The sequence below is a fragment of the Carcharhinus amblyrhynchos genome, chromosome 3, assembly GCF_965287045.1.
Source record: "Carcharhinus amblyrhynchos chromosome 3, sCarAmb.v2.hapA, whole genome shotgun sequence".
Lineage (NCBI taxonomy): Eukaryota > Metazoa > Chordata > Chondrichthyes > Carcharhiniformes > Carcharhinidae > Carcharhinus > Carcharhinus amblyrhynchos.
In genome coordinates, this window is record NC_137326.1 from 76,740,785 (window position 1) to 76,762,359 (window position 21,575).

Here is a 21,575-nt window from a genome sequence, read left to right on the forward strand (position 1 = left end):
ATGTCAACAAGTTACAATTGGCAAGATGTATTCTTTTCTTCTGTGCTTAAAATTAAATAGTTTGAACAAGACTTCTTCACCACACAGGACTTTCAACCGATGCTATACACGAGAGACACCGATGACATTTTCTTCCTTTGGACTCATGGTGAACAATCACTGAAACAACTATATGATGAGATCAACAAGATCCATCCCACCATCAGACTCACCATGGACTACTCTGCGGAATCGGTTGCATTCTTGGATACACACATCTCCATCAAGGATGGTCACCTCAGCACTTCACTGTACCGCAAGCCCACGGATAACCTCACGATGCTCCACTTCTCCAGCTTCCAACCTAAACACGTTAAAGAAGCCATCTCCTATGGACAAGCCTTCCTGTATACACAGGATCTGCTCAGATGAGGAAGATCGCAACAGACACCTCCAGACGCTGAAAGATGCCCTCACAAGAACAGGATATGGTGCTCGGCTCATCGATTGACAGTTCCGACGCATCACAGCGAAAAACCGCACCGACCTCCTCAGAAGACAAACGCAGGTCACAGTGGACAGAGTACCCTTCATCGTCCAGTACTTCCCTGGAGCGGAGAAGCTACGATATCTTCTCTAGAGTCTTCAACATGCCATTGATGAAGACGAACATCTCGCCAAGGCCATCCCCACACCCCCACTTCTTGCCTTCAAACAACCACACAACCTCAAACAGACCATTGCTCGCAGCAAACTACCCAGCCTTCAGGAGAACAGTAACCACAACACCACCCAACCCTGCCACAGCAACCTCTGCAAGACATGCCGGATCAAGGACACAGATGCCATCATCTCACATGAGAACACCATCCACCTGGTGCACATTACAGACGCTTGCAACTCGACCAATGTTGTCTACCTGATACGCTGCAGGAAAGGATGTCCCGATGGTACACTGGGGAGACCATGCAGACGCTACGACAACGATGAGTGAACACTGCTCGACAATCAACAGGCAAGAGTGTTCTCTTCCTGTTGGGAAACACTTCAGCGGTCACGGGCATTCGGCCTCTGATCTTCAGGTAAGCGTTCTCCAAGGCAGCCTTCATGACACATGACAACGCAGAGTCGCTGAGCAGAGACTGATAGCCAAGTTCTGCACACGTGAAGATGGCCTCAACTGGGATCTTGGGTTCATGTCACACTACCTGTATTCCCCACGACTTGCATGGGATTGCAAAATCTCACTAACTGTCCAGTCTGGAGACAATACACATCTCTTTAATCTATGCTTAATGCTCTCTCCACTCATATTTTCTGCACTTTTAAGACTTGATTATCTGTAAAGACTTGCATTCCAACCATTATTTTGTAAATTGAGTTTATGTCATTATGTGCCCTGTTTGTGAATAGAACTCCCTTTACCTGACGAAGGAGCAGCGCTCTGAAAGTTAGTGAATTTTGCTACCAAATAAACCTGTTGGACTTTAACCTGGTGTTGTGAGACTTCTTACTCTACTTAAAAAGAAATTCACAGAAGCAACCATAGGAGACAAAGATAATTTGATGGACAAGAATTGAATACATCCTCTCAATAGATTATGAATCATACCTGATTTGTACATTTGGATTATGTTTGACCAGAACATGTATACATGATAAAGTAAAAGTTAAGTAAATGTGAGTTGGTCCATTAAGGCTGCTCCGTATTGACAAGGTGCAGTGGAGCATCATGGCTTGCACTGTCTGCCACATCGTCCAGGAGTGATGAAAAATAATCAGAGAACGAACCCGAGATTGTAAATGGGAAATTCAGGGGGAGAAAACCAATATCTACAAAAAGCCAAAACAAGTTCCAGTGGACCAATGATCATGAGAAAGTTCACCCAAAATCTCTTCCATCAAAATATTGTTGCTGTTGTCCATAATTAGAAACTCATCCAACTCCCTCATCAACATTTATTCCTCAACCGACACCACTGATGACAGATTAATTAATTATTGATCAAACTGGTATTTGCCGGATCTTGACACAAAAACAATAGCAACCACATTTACCTATATAACAACAAGCATTGCACTTAATTCCACGCAAAATCAGTATGTTTGAGAGATTTCCTATGGTAGTGCAAATTACAAATCTATCCTTTTAGTATCCCCAGGCATAATTTCTAAGCTAGGGATATTTAATGTTGACACTGAGTGAAAGGATCCCTTCTGCAGATTTTGGCATACCTGAGCTAATGAGAGGAATCTCCAAATCGCCTCATTCTTCTCATCTTCCACAGCCCCGCTTCTCACCACCACAGCATGAGCTGGCACTTTTGCCCAGTGACAGTCCTTGTATTTATTGATTGGCTGTGTGGAACCATCTAGGCACAGGAGCTTATAGTTTTGTCTCTCAGCAGCTGGGAACAACAATCCAAAAAGATCCATTATCAGACAGGTTTGTGCACTTCTCCCAATCCTCGTCCTAGTCCCAACCAGGGCAATACAAGCTGGTGTCAGGGTTTGATAAACATAAAGGGTGGGATTTTACGGCCTCGCTCATCTCAAAACCATAAACTCCCACCTGACCGCTCCGATTCCCATAGTGGGTGGTAAAGTTCTGGCTAAAGTTATAGTATCAACATATCAGTTGGAAAAACGGTACAATGTTTGCAGGTTCAACATAGGGAAAGTGTATCAGAAACTCAACAAACTATATTGTGTATTATAGACACAGGCCTAGTATATTAAGATAGATTTTTACCTTCACTGCAGGACAATGGGAGAGCCATCCCTGCCCAAGTATGTTATGGGAACACATACACATAATGACTTCCAACCCAGAAAACCATGTTGGGGTCCTGACATAGCTGACACACTAAGCTAGCAGGTATGGATTAAGACAAAGTTTAGCCCAGTTTATCTATAAGCTCATGTGCTGACAGAGGTGAATGGATATTTCCATTCTTTCAACACTCACGAGGCGAAGTGTTGGGAGTGAAATCTGGCGGCTGGATTACACCAAGGCAATGCTTAAAACCCATGCAGTAAAGAAAAAGTCCACCACAGTTTATCTCACACCCCTTTAAATAATGTATAATAACCTGCCGCCACTGTAAATTGCGATCAGGGAATCCTGCAGGATTTCCCACTCCCACCACTGATCCTGCTCCCTGAATATGGAAGTGGAAAATTCTCCCCAGAGTTTCTATTAAAATGTGTTCAATATAAATGTTGCCCTAATATGCTTTTTGAAATTAATATTTTCAAAATTATTTAAAGAAAAGCTAATGAGAAAAGTGTAATAACCCCTGCAAGGCCCATGGCAAATCACTGATTGATCTTGCCATGGGACTCATTGAGTATGAGTTCCCCTGGTAACAGGCAGTGGCCTGCCCAGCTGGAAATCAGTACCTGAGCCTTTTATAAGGCAAGTCCAAGACCGCCCACACTTGCAAGAAAAACTGAAGTCTTCAAATAAAAACTTCAATGAACATAGAAAAGCACTTGATTAATTTATTGATGGAATCATTGGTTATGCTTTTGGAAAGTGAATACATTTTTAAATTTTATAAAAACAATTAGTTCAACCCTTATTTTGGACATTAAAAAATACACTTAAAGAGAAAAGATGACAGCTCAAATTTTTCAGTTGAAAAATTTCCAGAGGGCATTTTAAGAATTTTTGGACAGATTGTACAATCACAGGGTGATGGGGTTAAATTGGTGCCAATCATTGTAAATGTGACTAGGGTCAAAAGTGTGACATGCGTGCAGTAAGATATTATTGAGTTACAAAATTGATTGCACAGATTCACCTACCTGGCACAGTGGTGTGTTTCACAAAGGCTACGTCTCCAGCACCATCCTTCAAACACCTAAAAAAATATAACCACACCAGTCAGTTTAGCATACAGAGCCAGTGCCATTCCCCAGCCTAGACTATCATGGGGGTTTGGGACCTGGTGAACCCTTTGCAAGGGCCTTCAACCAGTTTGAACACAGAATAATATGCAACCAGGACACATGGCAGGTTTTTACAGCCTCACTCGGGTGAGACTGGAAATTCCCACCCAAGATCAATGGAAATTTCCATTGTCGGAGTCTCACCCGTGTCGATTCCACGGCAGGTGAGGTGGTAGAGGTCTGGCCATAATATTTAATGCTACACATTTTGGATATGATGCCAAGGAAATAGCAAAATAAAAAGAAATATGATTTTGAATATTAACACTCCAGCATATTCAAAGCCCACGATCCTCTGCAGAACAATGCACAATCCAACCAGGCACCATAAGCAAATCTCCCCTGTACCATCAACAAACTTTTTAAAACCATAGATGCTACAAACAAATGTAGTGCACTATAAGCAATGCCTCCTCCTTTGTTCCATCCTGATGCAACATAAGCAAACCCACACTGTGCCATATACTTGCTAGACTATAGGTAGATAGCATGTCATCTATCAAATTGGCCAGCAGCTCCTGAAGGTGTGTCTTCCTCCCCGTAGAGTGTGTAATTCTTAATTCAACCTGGCACAATGCACTATAGCTTATGGGCAGGATGGCATGGAGCTGGTGGAATCCACGCCAACTTTATTTCTGGGGACTGGACTGGGGGGAATCCATCTATCGCCAACCACCCTGTGCTCACTCCCCAACCCCCAACCACCCACAGTAATATTCCACCCATTGTCTCAAGTCCCACAATGGACAACAATTTTTTTATTATTATTTATTTTTACTTTTTCTTCACAACACTTCTTGTCATGGGTACAAGAACTATAAAGAGTGAATGAGCTTCCTGCAAAAGTCCAGTTGCTGAAATATAGATCCATTTGTAGAAAATAGTAAACATTAATAAATAATGTAAGATGGAATAAACTTGTACACTTTGATGTTTCTCAAAATCGTTGTGACAGCATCTGCAAAAAAGTCCCATTAGAAAAGCAGTATCCCAGTGTATTTTGGATGAGAATTTTAATAGAAGGACTGGCAAATGAACGGCACATTTTGGAGAATTGTGAATTCTCACATGTTTCTGTTTGAAGAACATTAAAGGGGCCATTCAGCCTCTTGAGCCCTTTCACCATTCAGTAAGATCATTGCTGATCTTCCACTTCAACTATATTTTCCTGCGCTATTGCCTGTATCTCTTCATGTTTTTTAACATGCAGAAATCTATTGATCTGTCTTGAGTATACTCGAGTCCTCCACAGTCCTCTGGGGCAGTGGATTCCACTTTTACTTTATTCCCCATTCAGTTTGCATCTCAACCTAAATTTAAGCTGCCTATCTACTTACAAATGTGAAAGAGAGTTATTAAGACGCCAGATGCACTTAAAAGCAACTCTCGCTTTCTCTGACTGACATTATGGGTGGAATTTTCTTGACCCACTCACCATGGGAATCGTAGTAGACGGGACAGAAAAATTGGCAGACCATGCAAAGGTCGATTGATTTCATTCGGGAATTTCCCACCTTGGGGCGAGCGCAGCCAGAAAGTCCTACCTTACCTCTGTACAGTTACAAGAAGTGCTCCCCCTTGTGTTACTGCACAAATAAACCCAACCACAAAAGAACATCCTTCACTTTGCTGACACCCACTGAGAAGTCCCACATCCACTGAGAAGAACACCAAGAGATGGTGAGTTCAGGTTCCACTCCAGAGATTTCAATACATAATCTAATATGACACAGTAAATACTGACCGAAACATTAAAGTTCCGTTTGTCCCTTCAGGTAGCCATCAAATAAAGCTCCTAAGCCATTTTTAAAGAGCAGAGAGTTTCCCAATGTTTCGGCCAAAACTTATCCCAGAACCATCATTAAATCAGGTTGTCAAGTCAGTTGTTGGAACTTGCTGTTTGACAGTCAATATTATAACTGGGTTATTCAGACATACAACAAACAAATGGCAATAGTTTGAAAAGAGGCTCTGTGTCGATGGGGAGGTGGTGCCCCAGTATAGCGGTCAGTCATGCTGGAGTAGCCTGATTTGGCTTGGCTGCATTGCTGCAGGGAGTTTTAGGTTTGGAGCACACTGCGTCAGCAAAATGCAGAGAATCTCCTTTGCCTGGAGCATTTTGTTAGTGGAGACATAGCAGGATATTAAAGATATCGGAATGTCTGCCAACTTACTGTGACTACCCAGGATCAGAGAGCTTTCTAAAACTGCAGATTTCCCTCATTTCCATTCCCCCAGGACAGCACTGATGCTTGGTACAGAAGACAATCTGGAGGACCCAGCCATGTCACCAATTCAGGCAAAGTTATCATACGTACCTGTGGTGGAGGCAAGATACCTGAAGGCCTAAAACGTTTTTCTACATTTATCTTTTTTATTCTCTTGGCAGTGATGTTGATGCTATGCTGTAGCAACACGGATTGTTGCTATGTATTTTTTTCTTCCTCAATTCCATAAAGACGATAAAGTGTCTTTAATTAGGAACGTAGGCAATAGGAGCAGGAGTAAGCTACTTGATCCCTTGAGCCCACTCTGCCATTCAACTAGATCATGACTGATTTATCTCAACAACATTTTCTAGCATTCAAGATAACCCCTGATATCTTTAATATCTACAAATGTATTGATTTTTGTTTTGAAAATACACTGAGCCTCTACAGGCCTGAGGGGTAGAGAATTCTAAAGATTCACCACCCTCTGAGTGAAAAAATTTGTTCTCACCTAAGTCCCAAATGATCCACCTCTTATTCTGAGACTGTGTTCCTTGGTTCTAAACCACCTACAATCGGGGAAACATCTTTCGTCCATCTACCCTATCGAGTATCGTAAGAATTTTGTACATCTCAAAGCGGTCATCTCTCATTCTTCCAAATCCTAGAGAATACAAGCCCAGTCTCCTCAATCTCTCTTCATATCCCCATCCCAGAAATCTGTCTAGGAACGTGTCTGGAACAGTCTCTCACCTGTTTCAAAAACACTTGGGTGACTAATTTCCCATCTGGTTAAAAGAAAAATCCTGGATGGATGAACTCAGGTGCCTTGTTCCTTTATTCTCAGTTATACATTTTGCTCAAGGCATCATTAATATTTATCAATAGGAGGGTGGTATCACAACTTAGTTGCAACTAAACCGTACCCTTTAACCAGGGGAGTGGATTTTGCTCTCCAGTTGGGTGGAACTTGCTCTCCCATTGGGCGATTGGGTGGACCTTGCAGTTCTGAATAAAGATTTGATAAATTCAGACTCCAGAACCGAGGAACACTTACTGAAATGCACCCGAATAATCGTAATAGGGTTCATGGTGTGATCGCTGGCATTTATTTGTTCCAGATCCTTTACACAATCTACATAGCCCAGGGAATTGACTACTGGCTCCTGGAACACAGCTAGAGGCGAAGAATTTTTCCACAACTGGGGGGAGAAAAAGTGGAAATTAATGTACAATAACTGAAGAATATGAATCATAAAAGAGATTTTCCTGAGTCAACATCCAACAACACAGGATCATTTGTGCAAATTAAATACCAAAAAGTTGGGAGCACTGCCGCTAAAGGAACCTGGATGCCTTATCTTCCCTGGAAATGGATGGAAGGTAATGAAGCAGATTTTGTCGATTGGGCAGGCCTCTCCTGCTGAGGCAGCTGGCTGAAGCCCAATTAAGGGTGGGCAGCCCACCAAACAGTTCCCCCACCACTCTGAAAAATCACAGCAGGGGTGGACCAGCAGAGACAGACACACCGCCAATCGCACAGTACCTTACTTTACTGGCCCATCTGCCTGTGTGCCTGCCTGAAGATGACTCACAAGGCCAGAGAGAGAGAGATACAGAAGGGAATCAAAATGAAAGAGGATGAGAAACAGAAAACAAAGGAGCCTAGAGAGAGAGAGATTGAGGTAAAGGGAGGAAGGAGGGAGACACCACACAGACAGACTATCAGTGGACACGATGGAAATTCAAGGGCGTGCTGACCTCTAATTTTCAGCGTACTTTGCTCACAAAATCAAGGGTGTATTCAAATTTCTGAGCTGACCTGACAGCCAGAAAAGCTTGCTTCTTTTCAGTGCCGGTTTGTAAAATTATCTTTGGACTGTATTGTTCCCACATCTCACAATTCTGTTAGCTTTATCATTGCTCTATACATCTACATATTGCAAATGGCAAGTGTACTGTTACTTCCAGATTTCTCATTTTCATAATGCTATCCCATTCATCATATACTTGAGGTGTACCTTATCCTATTGTGTCAACCTTACATTTATCAAGATTAAATTGAATTTGCCATCTACTCAACAGAATGATTGATCTAAATCCCTGCACAGAACATATTCTCTTTCTTTTAATGGGCAGTTTCTCATACATATCATGTTCTAATCTAGATTCCCTTGACACATCGCTTTAGAAATCTTTCATGTAAAATCAGGTCAAAAACTTTCTGAAGGAACTAATGAACAGCAATACGAAAATTTAACTATTTGAAACTCGAGATGTTATTTCTGATTTCCATTATTTCAATGATTATAAATGTTGGCGTGTTGTCTCCTAGGTCAAATTTTATAGAAATAGGAACTATGGGGGAGATGTCTAACCACTGGTCACCTGCTTCTAACTTGTAAACTGGGCAAGTGATTGTTGAAGGACAGCTGGAGATCTTTTGTGCCCCAATGCCAACCTGAATTAACTAAGTCGGGCTTAACATGGGCATTCCAGCTCAAAACAAGAAGGAGGCTGTTTAAGGGAAGAGTAAATGCCCCATGTCTGTTGTAGGGCCCCAAGTGCAATCCTGGAAGAGAAATGGGCAAAACCTGCAAACCAGGGCCAGAGCTTTACATTATCTGGCCCCTCTGGGTTCTGAGGCCAGCGTGAAATTGCACAGGACAGAATTCCCTCCAGTTTCCTGACCTGATATGGTTGCAGTTTTACACTGAGGCAAGTCTCAGGCAGGAAGCCTGTCCTTGCCCTGATTAAAACCTGTCCTGTCCTGTCTCAGTTTTGAGACTGGCACGTGGATGATATTTCAGAATAGGGGAAGGAAGGCGGGAAATAAAGAAACTTCCATATTAGAGGAAAAGGAGGAGGGTGTGGGCATTTCCATCAGAAAGCCCCTTCTGAAAGGGGGGAACCCTCCCTTTAAAGCCCAGGGGAATTTGCCCCATCCCCTGATTTTCCGAGTGAATCCTGCTAGGGCATTCTGCAGTGCTCAGAGTGTCAGAGATTCATTCTGAAAATCCCACCAAAAAGAAACAGCGAGTGTTACTCCCATTTTAACATGAATTGGGGACTTAGAATTTTTTGGGAGAATCCCGGCCCTGCCTGTTTGGTATTTGTTGTTGATTTCCAGCTAACCTTTAAGGAACATTTTTGTTATCTTCACTGATCTAGTTTAAGCACAACATTTAAAAATTCCTGACAAAAGAAAGCAAAACAGTACATTACATTTTTCAATAGGGTCCTCTCTATTCCATTCATTTGGATTGCGTTGTACAATGGTTCCAATCGGGATATTCCAACCAGCAGATTTACCCAGACCAGTATGGCAGGATTTCTTGCCCTTCAATGAATTGATCGTAATACTGCTGCTTTTCTTTACCACTGCAACTGCATAGTAGCAAGACTCCCCTGTAATACACAATCCATGGTTGATTATTAGACTCCACAGAAATCCAAATCAATTGCTTTAATCTTAATGATGCTTTGATGATGGAATAAGGTCAGTTCCTGGTGGAATTCTTCAGAAAGGCTCTGAAACAATGTTTTTGTGATAATACTGTGCTTTTAATAAATGTATTTATATCATGTTTCTCATGGGCGATATGTTTAAAATTCAGCTGTTTCACACGTTGCCAATTGGTCTGCAAACCAGGCAATGCCATGCCGAGAATGCAGGAGAATAATTGGTTTCAGCTAGGGATGTGTTTGTTTTAATTTGAGTTAACGCATTTTTATTTATTGTGCTTTTTCCTCTGAGGTTCTAGAGTTGGGTTTTGAGTAGGTTATTGACAGAGAGAGAGTCATGTGAATGGGTGGAGGTAAGTTTACAGGGAAAACACACTTTTACTTTAAAACAGTTGGTTTCTGCCTGGTCCTGAAAGAAGTGAGAAGTTTCTTTCTGTCTGTCTGTCTCTCTCTCTCCCTCTCTTTCTGGAAGGTGCTGTTTGGGGTTATCAGAAGATAAGTGCTTGTACTTGTTAAGATGTTTCTCTGTGGTTCTCTCTCCAGAGATGTTCAAAGGCACTAGGACTGTTAACCAGTTCAAGCCTGGGGGTTTGCTTTCGAAGAGGGGTTTAAGTCTAGAAGAGAAATGTTGCTAGAATTGGAACTAATAGAGATAGATCAGCAGTTAAGAACCTTATCTTGTCATGTTTAAGAATTTCAATTGGTTAAAGTTAGGTGAATTCATTCATTATAGTTGAACTGTATTGTTAAATAAAATTTGTTTTGATAAAAGCTTCTTAGTGCATTCAATAGAATCACATCTGGACTCAAACGCCTTACCCTCAACTAATGCCAAAATAAAAAAAACTGTTGGGATCTAGTCAGGCTTCATAACATACTTTGGGGTTTCTGTTCTGGTATCCTGACATTTTCAAGTTTTAAGTAACGGAAAGTAGAATAAGAAGATACTCAAGTCATTGAGGTCATTTTGGAGACATATTGAAATTGCTGTGGTGCAAGGTTTCTCATAGCTATTGAAATAATGGTGGCCTTGGGTCAATTGCAGGGTAATGTCATTGCCAAGAGTCAGCAGATACTTAGATTATTGTTGAAGGACAGCTATCACAGCTATTGAGATTGCTACAGGAAAGTGTCATCACAGCTTTTTGTAATGACTATGGACCAGGGCCTATCATAGGTTATTAGGATTGCTATAGACAAGGGTGCATCAGAGTTTGCTTAGATGATTACAAGTAAAAACATATTATAGGCTATTTAGATTGCTGTGTGTGTGCATGTGTGTGTGTGTGTGTGTGTGTGTCTGTGTCTGTGTCTGTGTGTGTGAGGGCGGGGTGGGCTGTCATAGGTTACTAAGGCAGTTGTGGAGACGACTTTCACACAGGAGGGACTAATCACAAGTTTTTGAGGTCATTGTGGGGCTGCACTTAGAGATCACTCTAAATAAAGTTTTATCATTTTCCAGTTATTTGTTCAAAGTCGTTAAGAGGTTCTAATGCCCGACAGAGCTACAATTTTGAAAAGTTACTCTGAAAACCAACCCAACTATTGACGGTTTTTATGGGAAGGTGATTGTGGTTAATGTTCTTTTTCAGATCCAATGAACATGGTGCACTTAGTGGGATCAGTAATTTGTGAAACATATTCCAATGAACACATAATTTAGGCAGCATAAGTAACTAGTTTTTAGAAATGAATCTGGGTCACACCATAAAGACATGTCTAAATTCACACATTCACACATGGACTTAAGATACTGACAAGTGTCAAATTAACTGGCAGCTAATGAACTTGTAAATAATTTGCTCAGCCTCCTTCTTTGTAATCCTGGCAACTGTTCTTGCTGAATGACCCAGGTACACATATATTCCATGGGTACAGTTCTCCACCCATTTTTTCAAGATTGCACCATGAGAGATTCTTAAAGAAATTGGGCTACTAATATCCAAACTACTCTTTCTGAGGGACCATTTGAAACTCCTAGTTCTGACACAGTCAAAAATCCATGAGCTGCCTTCAGCTAAAAAGAAATCCATGTTGGGGCACCAAACAGATCACATTCTACGTGCAGGAATTGGATCTGGATGGATCAGACATTTGAAAGATAAGCAAATCTTTGAGGGAACTTTGACCCATACTCACCAATCCAGAATACTACAGTATTGTTAATAAATATAAAGACTGGGACCAGAAGCTATACACTTCATGTCAGAATCTAGTCTAGGTGAAATATTTCCATATAATCAATTCTACAAGTAACAATTATGCGATGTCACCAAATGACGGGTATGTCATTAACTGGAGTAACTACTTCCAAACAGAATATTTCTTACTGGTAAAGATGCAAAACATTTGCATCTAAATGTCACCATGTTTTGTGTAAACAGCCAATGAGGATAACTTGAGCGTGGCCAGAGCAATGTATAAAACAGATCACGGTAGCAGACTCACAGTGGAGATGAACATTGAATAACTGGTCCATTACAAAATAAGTGATAGCACTCCCTTTTTTTGAACAGTTTTGTTGACCACATTTCATGAGCAATTACCTGTGACATTTTCAGCTGCAATTGGTTTCAGGCGTGGTGCTGGCAAGAGACCTCCCTTGTATATATCTCCACCATCCAAAGTTATAGCATCTGCATCTCTATTCTGAGGATTAGAAATATGTACTTTATTAATAAAAAGCCTCCTTCTTTTCAATAAATGCAATTATTGACAAAATTACTTTGAGCTCTAATTTTATTCACTCTCTCCTGAAATCCTCAGTGAGATGTACTAATCTAAGTTCAGTGACATAGGCAAAATTTATACATCTTCCAAATTGAAACATTTATCTGAGTTGTGCAAAGCAGTGCAAAATAAAAGGCAGTGTATGATACATGTTCACAGTACAGAAGAAGTTCACTTTCAGAATTCACACTTTCAGAGTGAACTGTTTTGCTCCAAGTATCAGTTCACCACTTTACAGGAAGGTGAGTGCCACTGGAAAGCCCAGCATTTATTACCATCCCTAATTGCGCTTTTGAAGATGGTGATGAGCTGCCTTTTTGAACTGCTGCAATCCATATGGTGCAGGTACACCCACAGTGCCATTAGATAGGGAATTTCAGAATTTGTCATCATCAGATGCATTTGTGCCCAGTTTTTTGACAGCTACAGTGTCCATGTGCCGTCCAGTAGGGATCTTTGTCTCAATGCTTTTCTCTATTTGTTAGTGACTTCTATTTCTGCAATATGGACCAGTGCCTGGTTTCTTCTCATTCCTATAGCTTCTCAGCATTTTCACAAGCTGCTGCACTTTTTTTATTATTTTATCCAACCGTAACCTATTCACCACTTCACTTCCTCGGTGCCATTAATCCTGGTCTTGCCACACTATCCTCATTATTCTGAAGTCTCCAGTAATCTTGTACATGATTACATTGGTCTCTTTCTTCAATCCATGATAATTCATTTTCAAGTTTCCACAGACTTGTCCTTTTCACAAGTTATATAGATTGATTGGTACTTTAACCCCCTTTCTTTGGCTGCTTCCGTATTTTCTTGCATCTTGCTCTGTTTGGTCATAACCCTATAATGAGCTTCTTGATCAACATATCTCTTCGCCATCTATTCAGCCTTTGTTTTTGTATGTCAACGCACCATAGCACATACAGTTTCATTGCTATCCTTGTTTCACTTTACTAGCCTTGTCACGTTTTAAATTTACTTGCGAGGTGATGCATTTTGGTCAATTCAACCAGGGTAGGACTTATTCAGTTAATGGTAGGGCATGGGGAAAGTTATAGAACAAAGAGACCTAGGGGTATAGGTTCATAGCTCCTTGAAAGTGGAGTCACAGGTGGACAGAGCGGTGAAGAAGGCATTCAGCATGCTTTGCTTCATTGGTCAGAATGTTGAATACGGGAATTGGGACGTCTTGTTGAAGTTGTACAAGACATTGGTAAGGCCACACTTAGAATACTGAGTGCAATTCCGGTCACCCTATTATAGAAAGGAAATGGGCAGCACGGTAACACAGTGGTTAGCACTGCTGCTTCACAGCTCCAGGGACCTGGGTTCGATTCCCGGCTTGGGTCACTGTCTGTGTGGAGTTTGCACATTCTCCTCGTGTCTGTGTGGGTTTCCTCCGGGTGCTCCGGTTTCCTCCCACAGTCCAAAGGTGTGCAGGTTTGGTTGATAGGCCATGCTAAAATTGCCCCTTAGTGTTCTGAGATGTGTAGTCTAGAGGGATTCGTGGGTAAATATGTAGGAATATGGAGGTAGGGCCTGGGTGGGATTGTGGTCAGTGCAGACTTGATGGGCCGTATGGCCTCTTTCAGTACTGTAGGGTTTCTATGATATTATTAAACTAGAAAGAGTGCAGAAAACATTTACTAGGATGCTATCAGGACTTGATGGTTTGAGTTATAAGGAGATGCTGGATAGACTGGGACTTTCTTCTCTGGAGCGTAGGAGGCTTAGGGGTGACCTTATAGAGGTCTATAAAATAATGAGGGGCATAGATCAGCTAGATAGTCAATATCTTTTCCCAAAGGTAGGGGAGTCTAAAACTAGAGGGCGTAGGTTTATGGTGAGAGGGGAGAGATACAAAAAGGTCCAGAGTGGCAATTTTTTCACACAGAGGGTGGTGAGTGTCTGGAACAAGCTGCCAGAGGTAGTAGCAGAGGTGGGTACAATTTTGTCTTTCAAAGAGCCTTTAGACAGTTACATGGGTAAGATGGGTATCGAGGGATATGGGCCAAACGCAGGCAATTGGGACTAGCTCAGAAGTAGAAAAAAGGGGCAGCATGGACAAGTTGGGCCAAAGTGCCTGTTTCCATGCTGTAAACCTTTATGACACTATTCTTTAAGCTGATACCCCATTCAAATTTTCAGCTGCCTTTTTTTAAGTTGCCTCATGCTGTCCTGAGAATTCTCCTCGGGTGAAATTCTGCCCAATTTCAGATACTATTTTTTCAAACTTCACATTCAAAACATTGACATCTGTTTTTAATTCTTTTCTGTTCTTCAGCAACTAGTGGATTTTTTATATTCTAAGTGTGGCCTTACCAATGTCTTGTACAATGCCCTCAAGAACACAATCATTCATGTTAACCAAAATTATTTTCGAAAATTCATTCATGCAATGTGTGTCATTGGAAAAGCCCAGCATTTATTACCATCCCTAACTGCCCTTGTGAAGATGGCTGTGAGTTGCCTTCTCGTAGTAAAGGTCCACCTACAGGGCTGTTAGGGAGGGAGATTCAGAATTTGGCCCAACCATAGAGACATATCATTCCAAGTCGGGATAGGGTGTGACTTGGAGTGGAACAAGCATTTGATGTCGTTCTCATGCATGGCTGTAATAATAAAACCACGTGGATCACCAAGCTTGGACATAGACACTGAATTTATTAAAGACCCATCCAGTCCTGTCAGCACTCCTTCCTAATGGTAGCGGCAGTAGGGCCTTATGTCAAAATTGAGAGAGGTAGTGCACAGAAAGTCAAGTAACAGCTTGATGTAGTTAACTCCCTGAATCATAGCTTACAACCAAGATCACAGACAGGTCACCATCACTGGATTTGTCCTGTAACATCTGCTGGACGGACTCCCCAGAGGAGGCAGCACAGTGATGTACTGCAGGGGGAAACAGCACAGGAAGTCTTCAATATTGACTCTGGAATCTCTGAATTCTCTGGGCATCAGGGCACACTGATTACCACCTACCACCCGTCCTCAGCTGATGAAGCAATATTCATTCAGTTTAAAGACTACTACATGAAGGAGGCATTGAGAGCAGAAAATTTACAAAATGACTTCTAGGGGTGGAAATACTTCAATGTCTATCACCAAGCTTGGCTGGGCAGCACCACTACAGAGTAAGCTGACCAAGTCCTGAAGAATATATTTGCCAGACTTGGACTGCAGCAGGTGGTGAGAGAACCAACAAGCGGGAAGAAGTATACTTGGCTTCTTTCTTAACAAACTACCTGTTACAGGTGCATTTGTCCATGACAGCATTGGTAGGAGTGATCAGCACATAGCCCTTGTGGAGACTGACAACATCTGCTCAGGTTGGTCCCTGGAATTAGAGGGTGCTTTTATGATGAGAGCCTGAGTAAATTAGGCCTTTCTCTGGAATGGAGAAACAATCTCCTTGAAACAGACAAATTATCAAGAGCTTGATAGGGTAGTCACTGAGAGATTGTTCCTACTGGTCGGGGAGTAAAAAACATGGGGCACAATCTCAAGGTAAAGGGCAAATTATTTAGGGCTGAGATGAAAAGAAACTACTTCACTCAACAGGTTGTGAATGTTTGGAATCCTCTACCCAGAGGGTTGTGTATCTTTTCCAGGATTTTTGCTGTTTCTATTTACTTACATCCTGCAGCTTAATTATTCAGATCAGCCTGACAATCCTGTAATAAAATAATTAGACTGCAAGCTCTATGTCCAAGTTTGAATAAAATCAAGGCTTACCTTAATAGCAGTCACACAGCTTTCAGGATTTTCCTTCCTTATACAAGAGAATTTGGGGTAATCATTTGCCATATGTTTTTTCAACTCATTGCATTTCTGCAGTTCTTGTGTAGAAACAGTACACCATTTGATAGGTGGATCAGTAGCAATTGAAAGGGCTTGGGAAAGAGAAAATAAATGTCAGCAATTTTTCAGGGTGAAATAGCTGTAAGATAAAGGTATAAGAATTATACTGAGGACAGATAAATACTGGACAGTGATTTTAAAGGGAAAGATAGATATCAGCAATTATACAGTACTTGAAGAAAACACAGCTGTAGTGCAGCAAGGAGAAAGCATAGTAATTATGTAGGGAAGAGAGGAAGAAGGGGGTTATATAGGAAAACACACTGATTACACAGTAGACAGAGGAAGAACAATTACAGTAATAATACAAGGTAAAGCACAGTAACACACAAGAGTGAAGGAGAGTATATAAACAAAAGTTGGAGATGTGGCAAGAAGAGACAGATGACAGGGAATAGCATTTATATAACAGAACATTATTATATAGAATGCATAATGATTAGTTAGAGAAGAGAAATGACAGCAATATACATGTGAAATTAGAGGGCAAATTCACAAGAAGAGAAGAACAAGGCAGAGAGGGGGGTTAGAAAAGTGATTTTACAGAGAGAAAACGCACTGTAATCATTTGGGATCAATTGAGTCCATGTTGTGATTCAGAGGCAGTACCAGCTGAGCTACAGCTAACACTGCTATGTGTTTTCCTTTTTAATGATTATATGACAGTAAGAGAAATGAAGGACACTGTGTACACTGGAAAGAAAACAGTAATTATGAGATGGAAAAGTAGTGGTTATGAAGGATTGAGAGCACAGTGGAAACCAACAGTGAGTAAAAAGGAAAGATTGAGAGGCAATGGCAATTAGACAAGATAGAAAAAAAAAGGACACTGTTCAGATGGAAGACAGGGATTATACCAGAGAGAGAAAGACAACAGATGAGTCCGCAGAAGAGAGATGATTATCTAAAGGAGAGGACCATAATTATACATAAAATGGGAGAGCATAATGATATTCAGAGGTAATAGTGTGATATTACAGAAGAAAGAACAGCACTTATGCAATCATTACTAAGCTTTACACGTAAATGATAAATGGTCAGTAACAGTTACACAAAGAGCTGAATCTTGCACAACAGAGGCTGTAATTTCATGTGCCTTTAAATGAAAACAGTTTAAAATCAGGATTAATGCACCAGCAAAAACACACACGCAACACACCTCTTGCCCAAAATCATAAATCCTTGTCCCTTAATCCTTGTACTGTCAGTTAATGGAAATAGCTATTCTTTGTCTACTTCATCGAACCTGTCAAAATCTATCAAAACCTGCACATCTCTATCAAATCTCACAGCAAACATTAAACTCCTTTGCTCTATTGAGAATAACTGAAACATCTCCAACCTAATTTTGTACCTCAAATCCCCCATCCCTAGGATGATTCTGGTAAATCTCCTCTACACCTACTCAAGGTCTCTCACATCTTCTAAAGTGTAGTGACTAGAAGTGAATGAAATTCTCTATTAGCGGCCTATCCATTTTTCTAATACAGGATCAGTATAACTTCTTGAACTAAATACATCTATTTATGAAACCAGAGGGCCCATATGCTTTAAAGTTTTCAGATAACACGTTAGGCTATATTCTCTCAAGTGTTTTAGGCTGCAGAATTTATTTATCCATATTTTTATAAAACTCCACTCTGAAAGAAATGATGAATTTTTATATATCGTATCATTTAATCGCCAATTAATTATTTTTGAGATGTCAATTTCTTGTAATGTAAGGAGATATCTTGGTCAATCATTTCACAAACAGCAATGAGGTAAGTTTTAAAAGTGATGTTGTTTTTCACGACATCAGAAGTATTCTCCTGCTCTCCTATAAATAGTGGATGGTATCTTTTACATTTATCTGACACCAGGCCAGGATTTTCATCTATTCCAAAATGAAGAACTTGAACAATGTAATACTCTCAGTACAGCATAATTTAGAGACTCAAATCTCTGGAGGTTATGAATTCATCCTTCTACATTTAACCATATCAACATATCCTTGTATTCCATTCCCACCCCTGTACTTACCTAGCTTCCCCTTAATGTCACCTCAAACACTCCCTGTGGTAGCAGGATCCACTTTCAGGCCACTTCCTAGATGAAGAAGTTGTTCCTGAATTCTGTATTCACTGCTAACTATTTATGGCCCTAGTTGTGGTCTTCTCCACTAGTGGAAACATTTCTCCAGTGCTTCTGAATCCTTTTATAATATGGAAACTATATCATATGGTTTATACTTATGATTTATAATTATGGTTTACATTTATAATATATTCACAAGTGTGGTCTAACCAAGGTTCTAGGTTTAAAGTTACTTTTCTGCTTTTCAATTTCAACACTCTAGAAATGAACTCTAGTGCTTTTTTTTTGTTCTGGCTTTCTTAATTTGTGTTACTACTTCTAACATTGCCATTGCTTCAATGTGTGGTAATAGAATCATAGAATCCTACAATGCAAAAGGAGGCCATTCCGCCCATCAAGACTGCCCCAACCACAATCCCACCCAGGCCCTATTCCCATACTCCATGCATTTACCCTAGTTAACCTCCCTGACACTAAAGGACACTTTAACATGACCAATCCACCTATCCCACACATCTTTGGACAATGGGAAAAAACCGGAGCACCCAGAGAAACACACAGAGACATGAGGAGAATGTGCAAACTCCACACAGACAGTGACCCAAGGTAGGAATCAAACCTGGTCCCTGGCCTTGTAAGGTAGCAGTGCTAACCACTGTGCCACAGTGCCGCTATATAGCGTTATGCCTCAGCTTTAGAGAATAGCTGAATATTGTAGATGGCACTAAGAGTGGTGAAAAAAGGTAAGTGAAAGGTAAGGATCATCCTTAGTTAGCTCTCACTCAAAGATCTGTCAGCCTAATTGTCCCTTGCCGTGTAATGACTTCTTTCATATGAAAATTGAACAAAGAGCAATCTATTCAGCCCTTCGAGTTTTTTCCTATCAGTTCTGAAACAATCAGCTCCATTGAGGATTCTACAAAGCTCATTAAATTGCTTGAGGGAAGTGATCAACTGCCAGTCAAATCTCCAAGAAGTTGAAGATTTACTGAGTTTTGTTTTCCTGCTCCTTCTGGATAACCTGTGAAGCATTCCAGACTTGCAATGTTAACTCTGTTTCTCTGCTGAGTTTTACCAGCACTTTATTTTTATCTATCTTTAACTTTATGAGTTGGAATTTCAAACCGGCATGTGCATTGGGTTTTCCTTATTGAATTTGCTCTTTTTTTGTTTTCCTGAATTCCAGAGAATTGAGGACTGTCAGGTTTCTCTACACCACTACAACCAGAGAGCAATGAGGTGAAAACTCCATCTTGTGAGTCTTAGGCCTGTGTATCTGTACAAGGGAGCCTACTATTCTACGGCCATTTAATAGGGGGAAAGCCACAAGCAATTGAATGAAAAAGTGGAAAGCCTATGTTTTGTCTTTAACTCTGATCTGAGCCTATCACTTGGGGTGCTTGGCTTCTACATGAGTTTACCCATGGCCCTAGCAGCCTTTCTGGCTTCAGTGCAGTTTAAAAGAACTCTGCCAAAATGAGGACCATGTTCAGCGTAGGAATCCTGACAGTTGCCATACTGCCTGCCACAAATTAACTTATAGCATATTTAGAAATTACAGACGTCCACTTTAGACTGCATTTCGAGTATTTGTACAGGCATGGCACACAAAACAATCTGGTCTTTATGACGATCAGAGAATATTGGACACCTGGCCTTGCAAATAACCACTGGACCCAGCAAAAGGTGAAAAGTTGCAGGACATATGTCAGAGCACACGCTTTTGTAATTGGCATACAACATACTTTCTAACCAATTCATGGCACAGGGGATAGTGAAGAAGGAGAAGCAAAGAGATAGAACTTGGCAAGGTGTGCCTCCAGTGAATTCAACATCTGTGTTAACGGCTTAGAAAAGCCTAAACATTTCTGTACTTCTGGCCTGTCTGTAATTCTGTATTTCTCTCAGTCTGTACCTGTACATCTCAGTAATTGCATTACTCCCTATAAATATCCCATAGATTAATCAACACTATCGTACTAATGTGAGAAAACACTGACACAAAACAAACAAACATGTTTGGTCGTGTCACTCCAACAACTTTTCATTGACTGCTCTGGTTGGTTTTCATTCTATTTGCATCATACAGAATTTCAGTCTACATCTACAAAGTCTATTCTCTAATTGTATTTCCTGGGCCATACTGTGAAGAGAGTTAAAAACTAGAGAATAAAGCCGATTTAATCCCTTTTCTGCTGCTGACTTTAAAAATCAATGCATCAATTGTCAAACCTTAAATTTTAATCTCCCAGTTACTTTTCCCTGATGATACTTCAAAAAAATTCCTGGTGAGTTTATTTTGGATTTTTCTTCTACGCTCTGAAACCTGCACCATATTGATTCTCCATTATTGGAGCAAATTTTGTTTTTCTTATGTACAGAACTAAAAGTTTAAAGTAGATATCGTTGAATGATAGATAACTTTAGGCACATTCTCTTAAAACAGTTACGTTTAATACTCACAAATAAGTCCCAAGAATAAAACAGCATGTAGTAAATTCATCTTGCCAAATGGTGGATTGAAGAACAGAGAAGTAGTGGGACTTCTGTCACAAACCAGCTGAGCAGCAGGCTTGTGAGAGGACTTCTGTGCCCGTTCTCTCCTTTATAATGTTCAGAAATGACGACGTTAGCAGAAAGATAGGTCAGGCAGACGCTGGCCTATTTGGGTTCTATTTCACAAGAGGGCTTACTAAAACACAGCCCACTTCAGATATATTCAAATAAACTTTGGTTACGCAAATAGGATTGCAGAGAGAGGACTCAGAAGGTCTTTGCCCACTTCTGCTTGAAATCAGACGAGTTAGAATGTAAATAAAAATAATGTTGGACATTCAAAGAGATTATGATCCATCATTTGGTTTTCTGTATTTCATCCTTCTCTGTTTTTTGCCTTTTAGCTGAACTCTTTTATTGGCCTTTGAAATTTTTTTGCATAATTTATTCAGCTATTCTTTCCTTAATTTCCCTATGTCTTCAATCTGTTCAAGGTTCATTCAGTCAAGGGTTTAGAAATTATTTATCTATTTTGTGGCCTGATTTTTCTTCCATTTTCCACATCTTTCCCTCATCTCCTCTTCCTTCCACCTGTTTCTCATTTTGTGCTCATCTTTTTTGTCCAACCTCCCTTATCAATAATGAAGGATAATGCAAAGGGAAGGTATAGTTCAGCAGGTGGAATATGTATGGATGAGGTTGGCCAGACAGTGTTGCCATATGATCACAGAGCTTTCCAAGAAGCACGACTCTGCTCTTCCTTACACCTCCGCATTCAAGCACTTCAAGCCTGAAAAACATTTC

General features: G+C 40.6%; 1 protein-coding gene across 1 annotated transcript in view; it reads right to left on the reverse strand.

Moving 5' to 3' along the window:
• tfa (transferrin-a) overlaps nt 1–20,840 on the reverse strand; it is a 46,732-nt gene extending 25,892 nt beyond the window's left edge. Inside the window, exons 1-7 of the mRNA XM_080186349.1 lie at nt 20,739–20,840; nt 16,074–16,231; nt 12,155–12,257; nt 9,369–9,551; nt 7,201–7,345; nt 3,790–3,845; nt 2,215–2,387 (exon numbers count right to left, since the gene is read on the reverse strand). Coding sequence (XP_080042475.1) covers nt 2,215–2,387; nt 3,790–3,845; nt 7,201–7,345; nt 9,369–9,551; nt 12,155–12,257; nt 16,074–16,231; nt 20,739–20,778 — 858 coding nt within the window. The 5' untranslated portion in view covers nt 20,779–20,840. The remainder of the gene's footprint in view (nt 1–2,214; nt 2,388–3,789; nt 3,846–7,200; nt 7,346–9,368; nt 9,552–12,154; nt 12,258–16,073; nt 16,232–20,738) is intronic.
• Nucleotides 20,841–21,575: the final 735 nt, after the last annotated feature.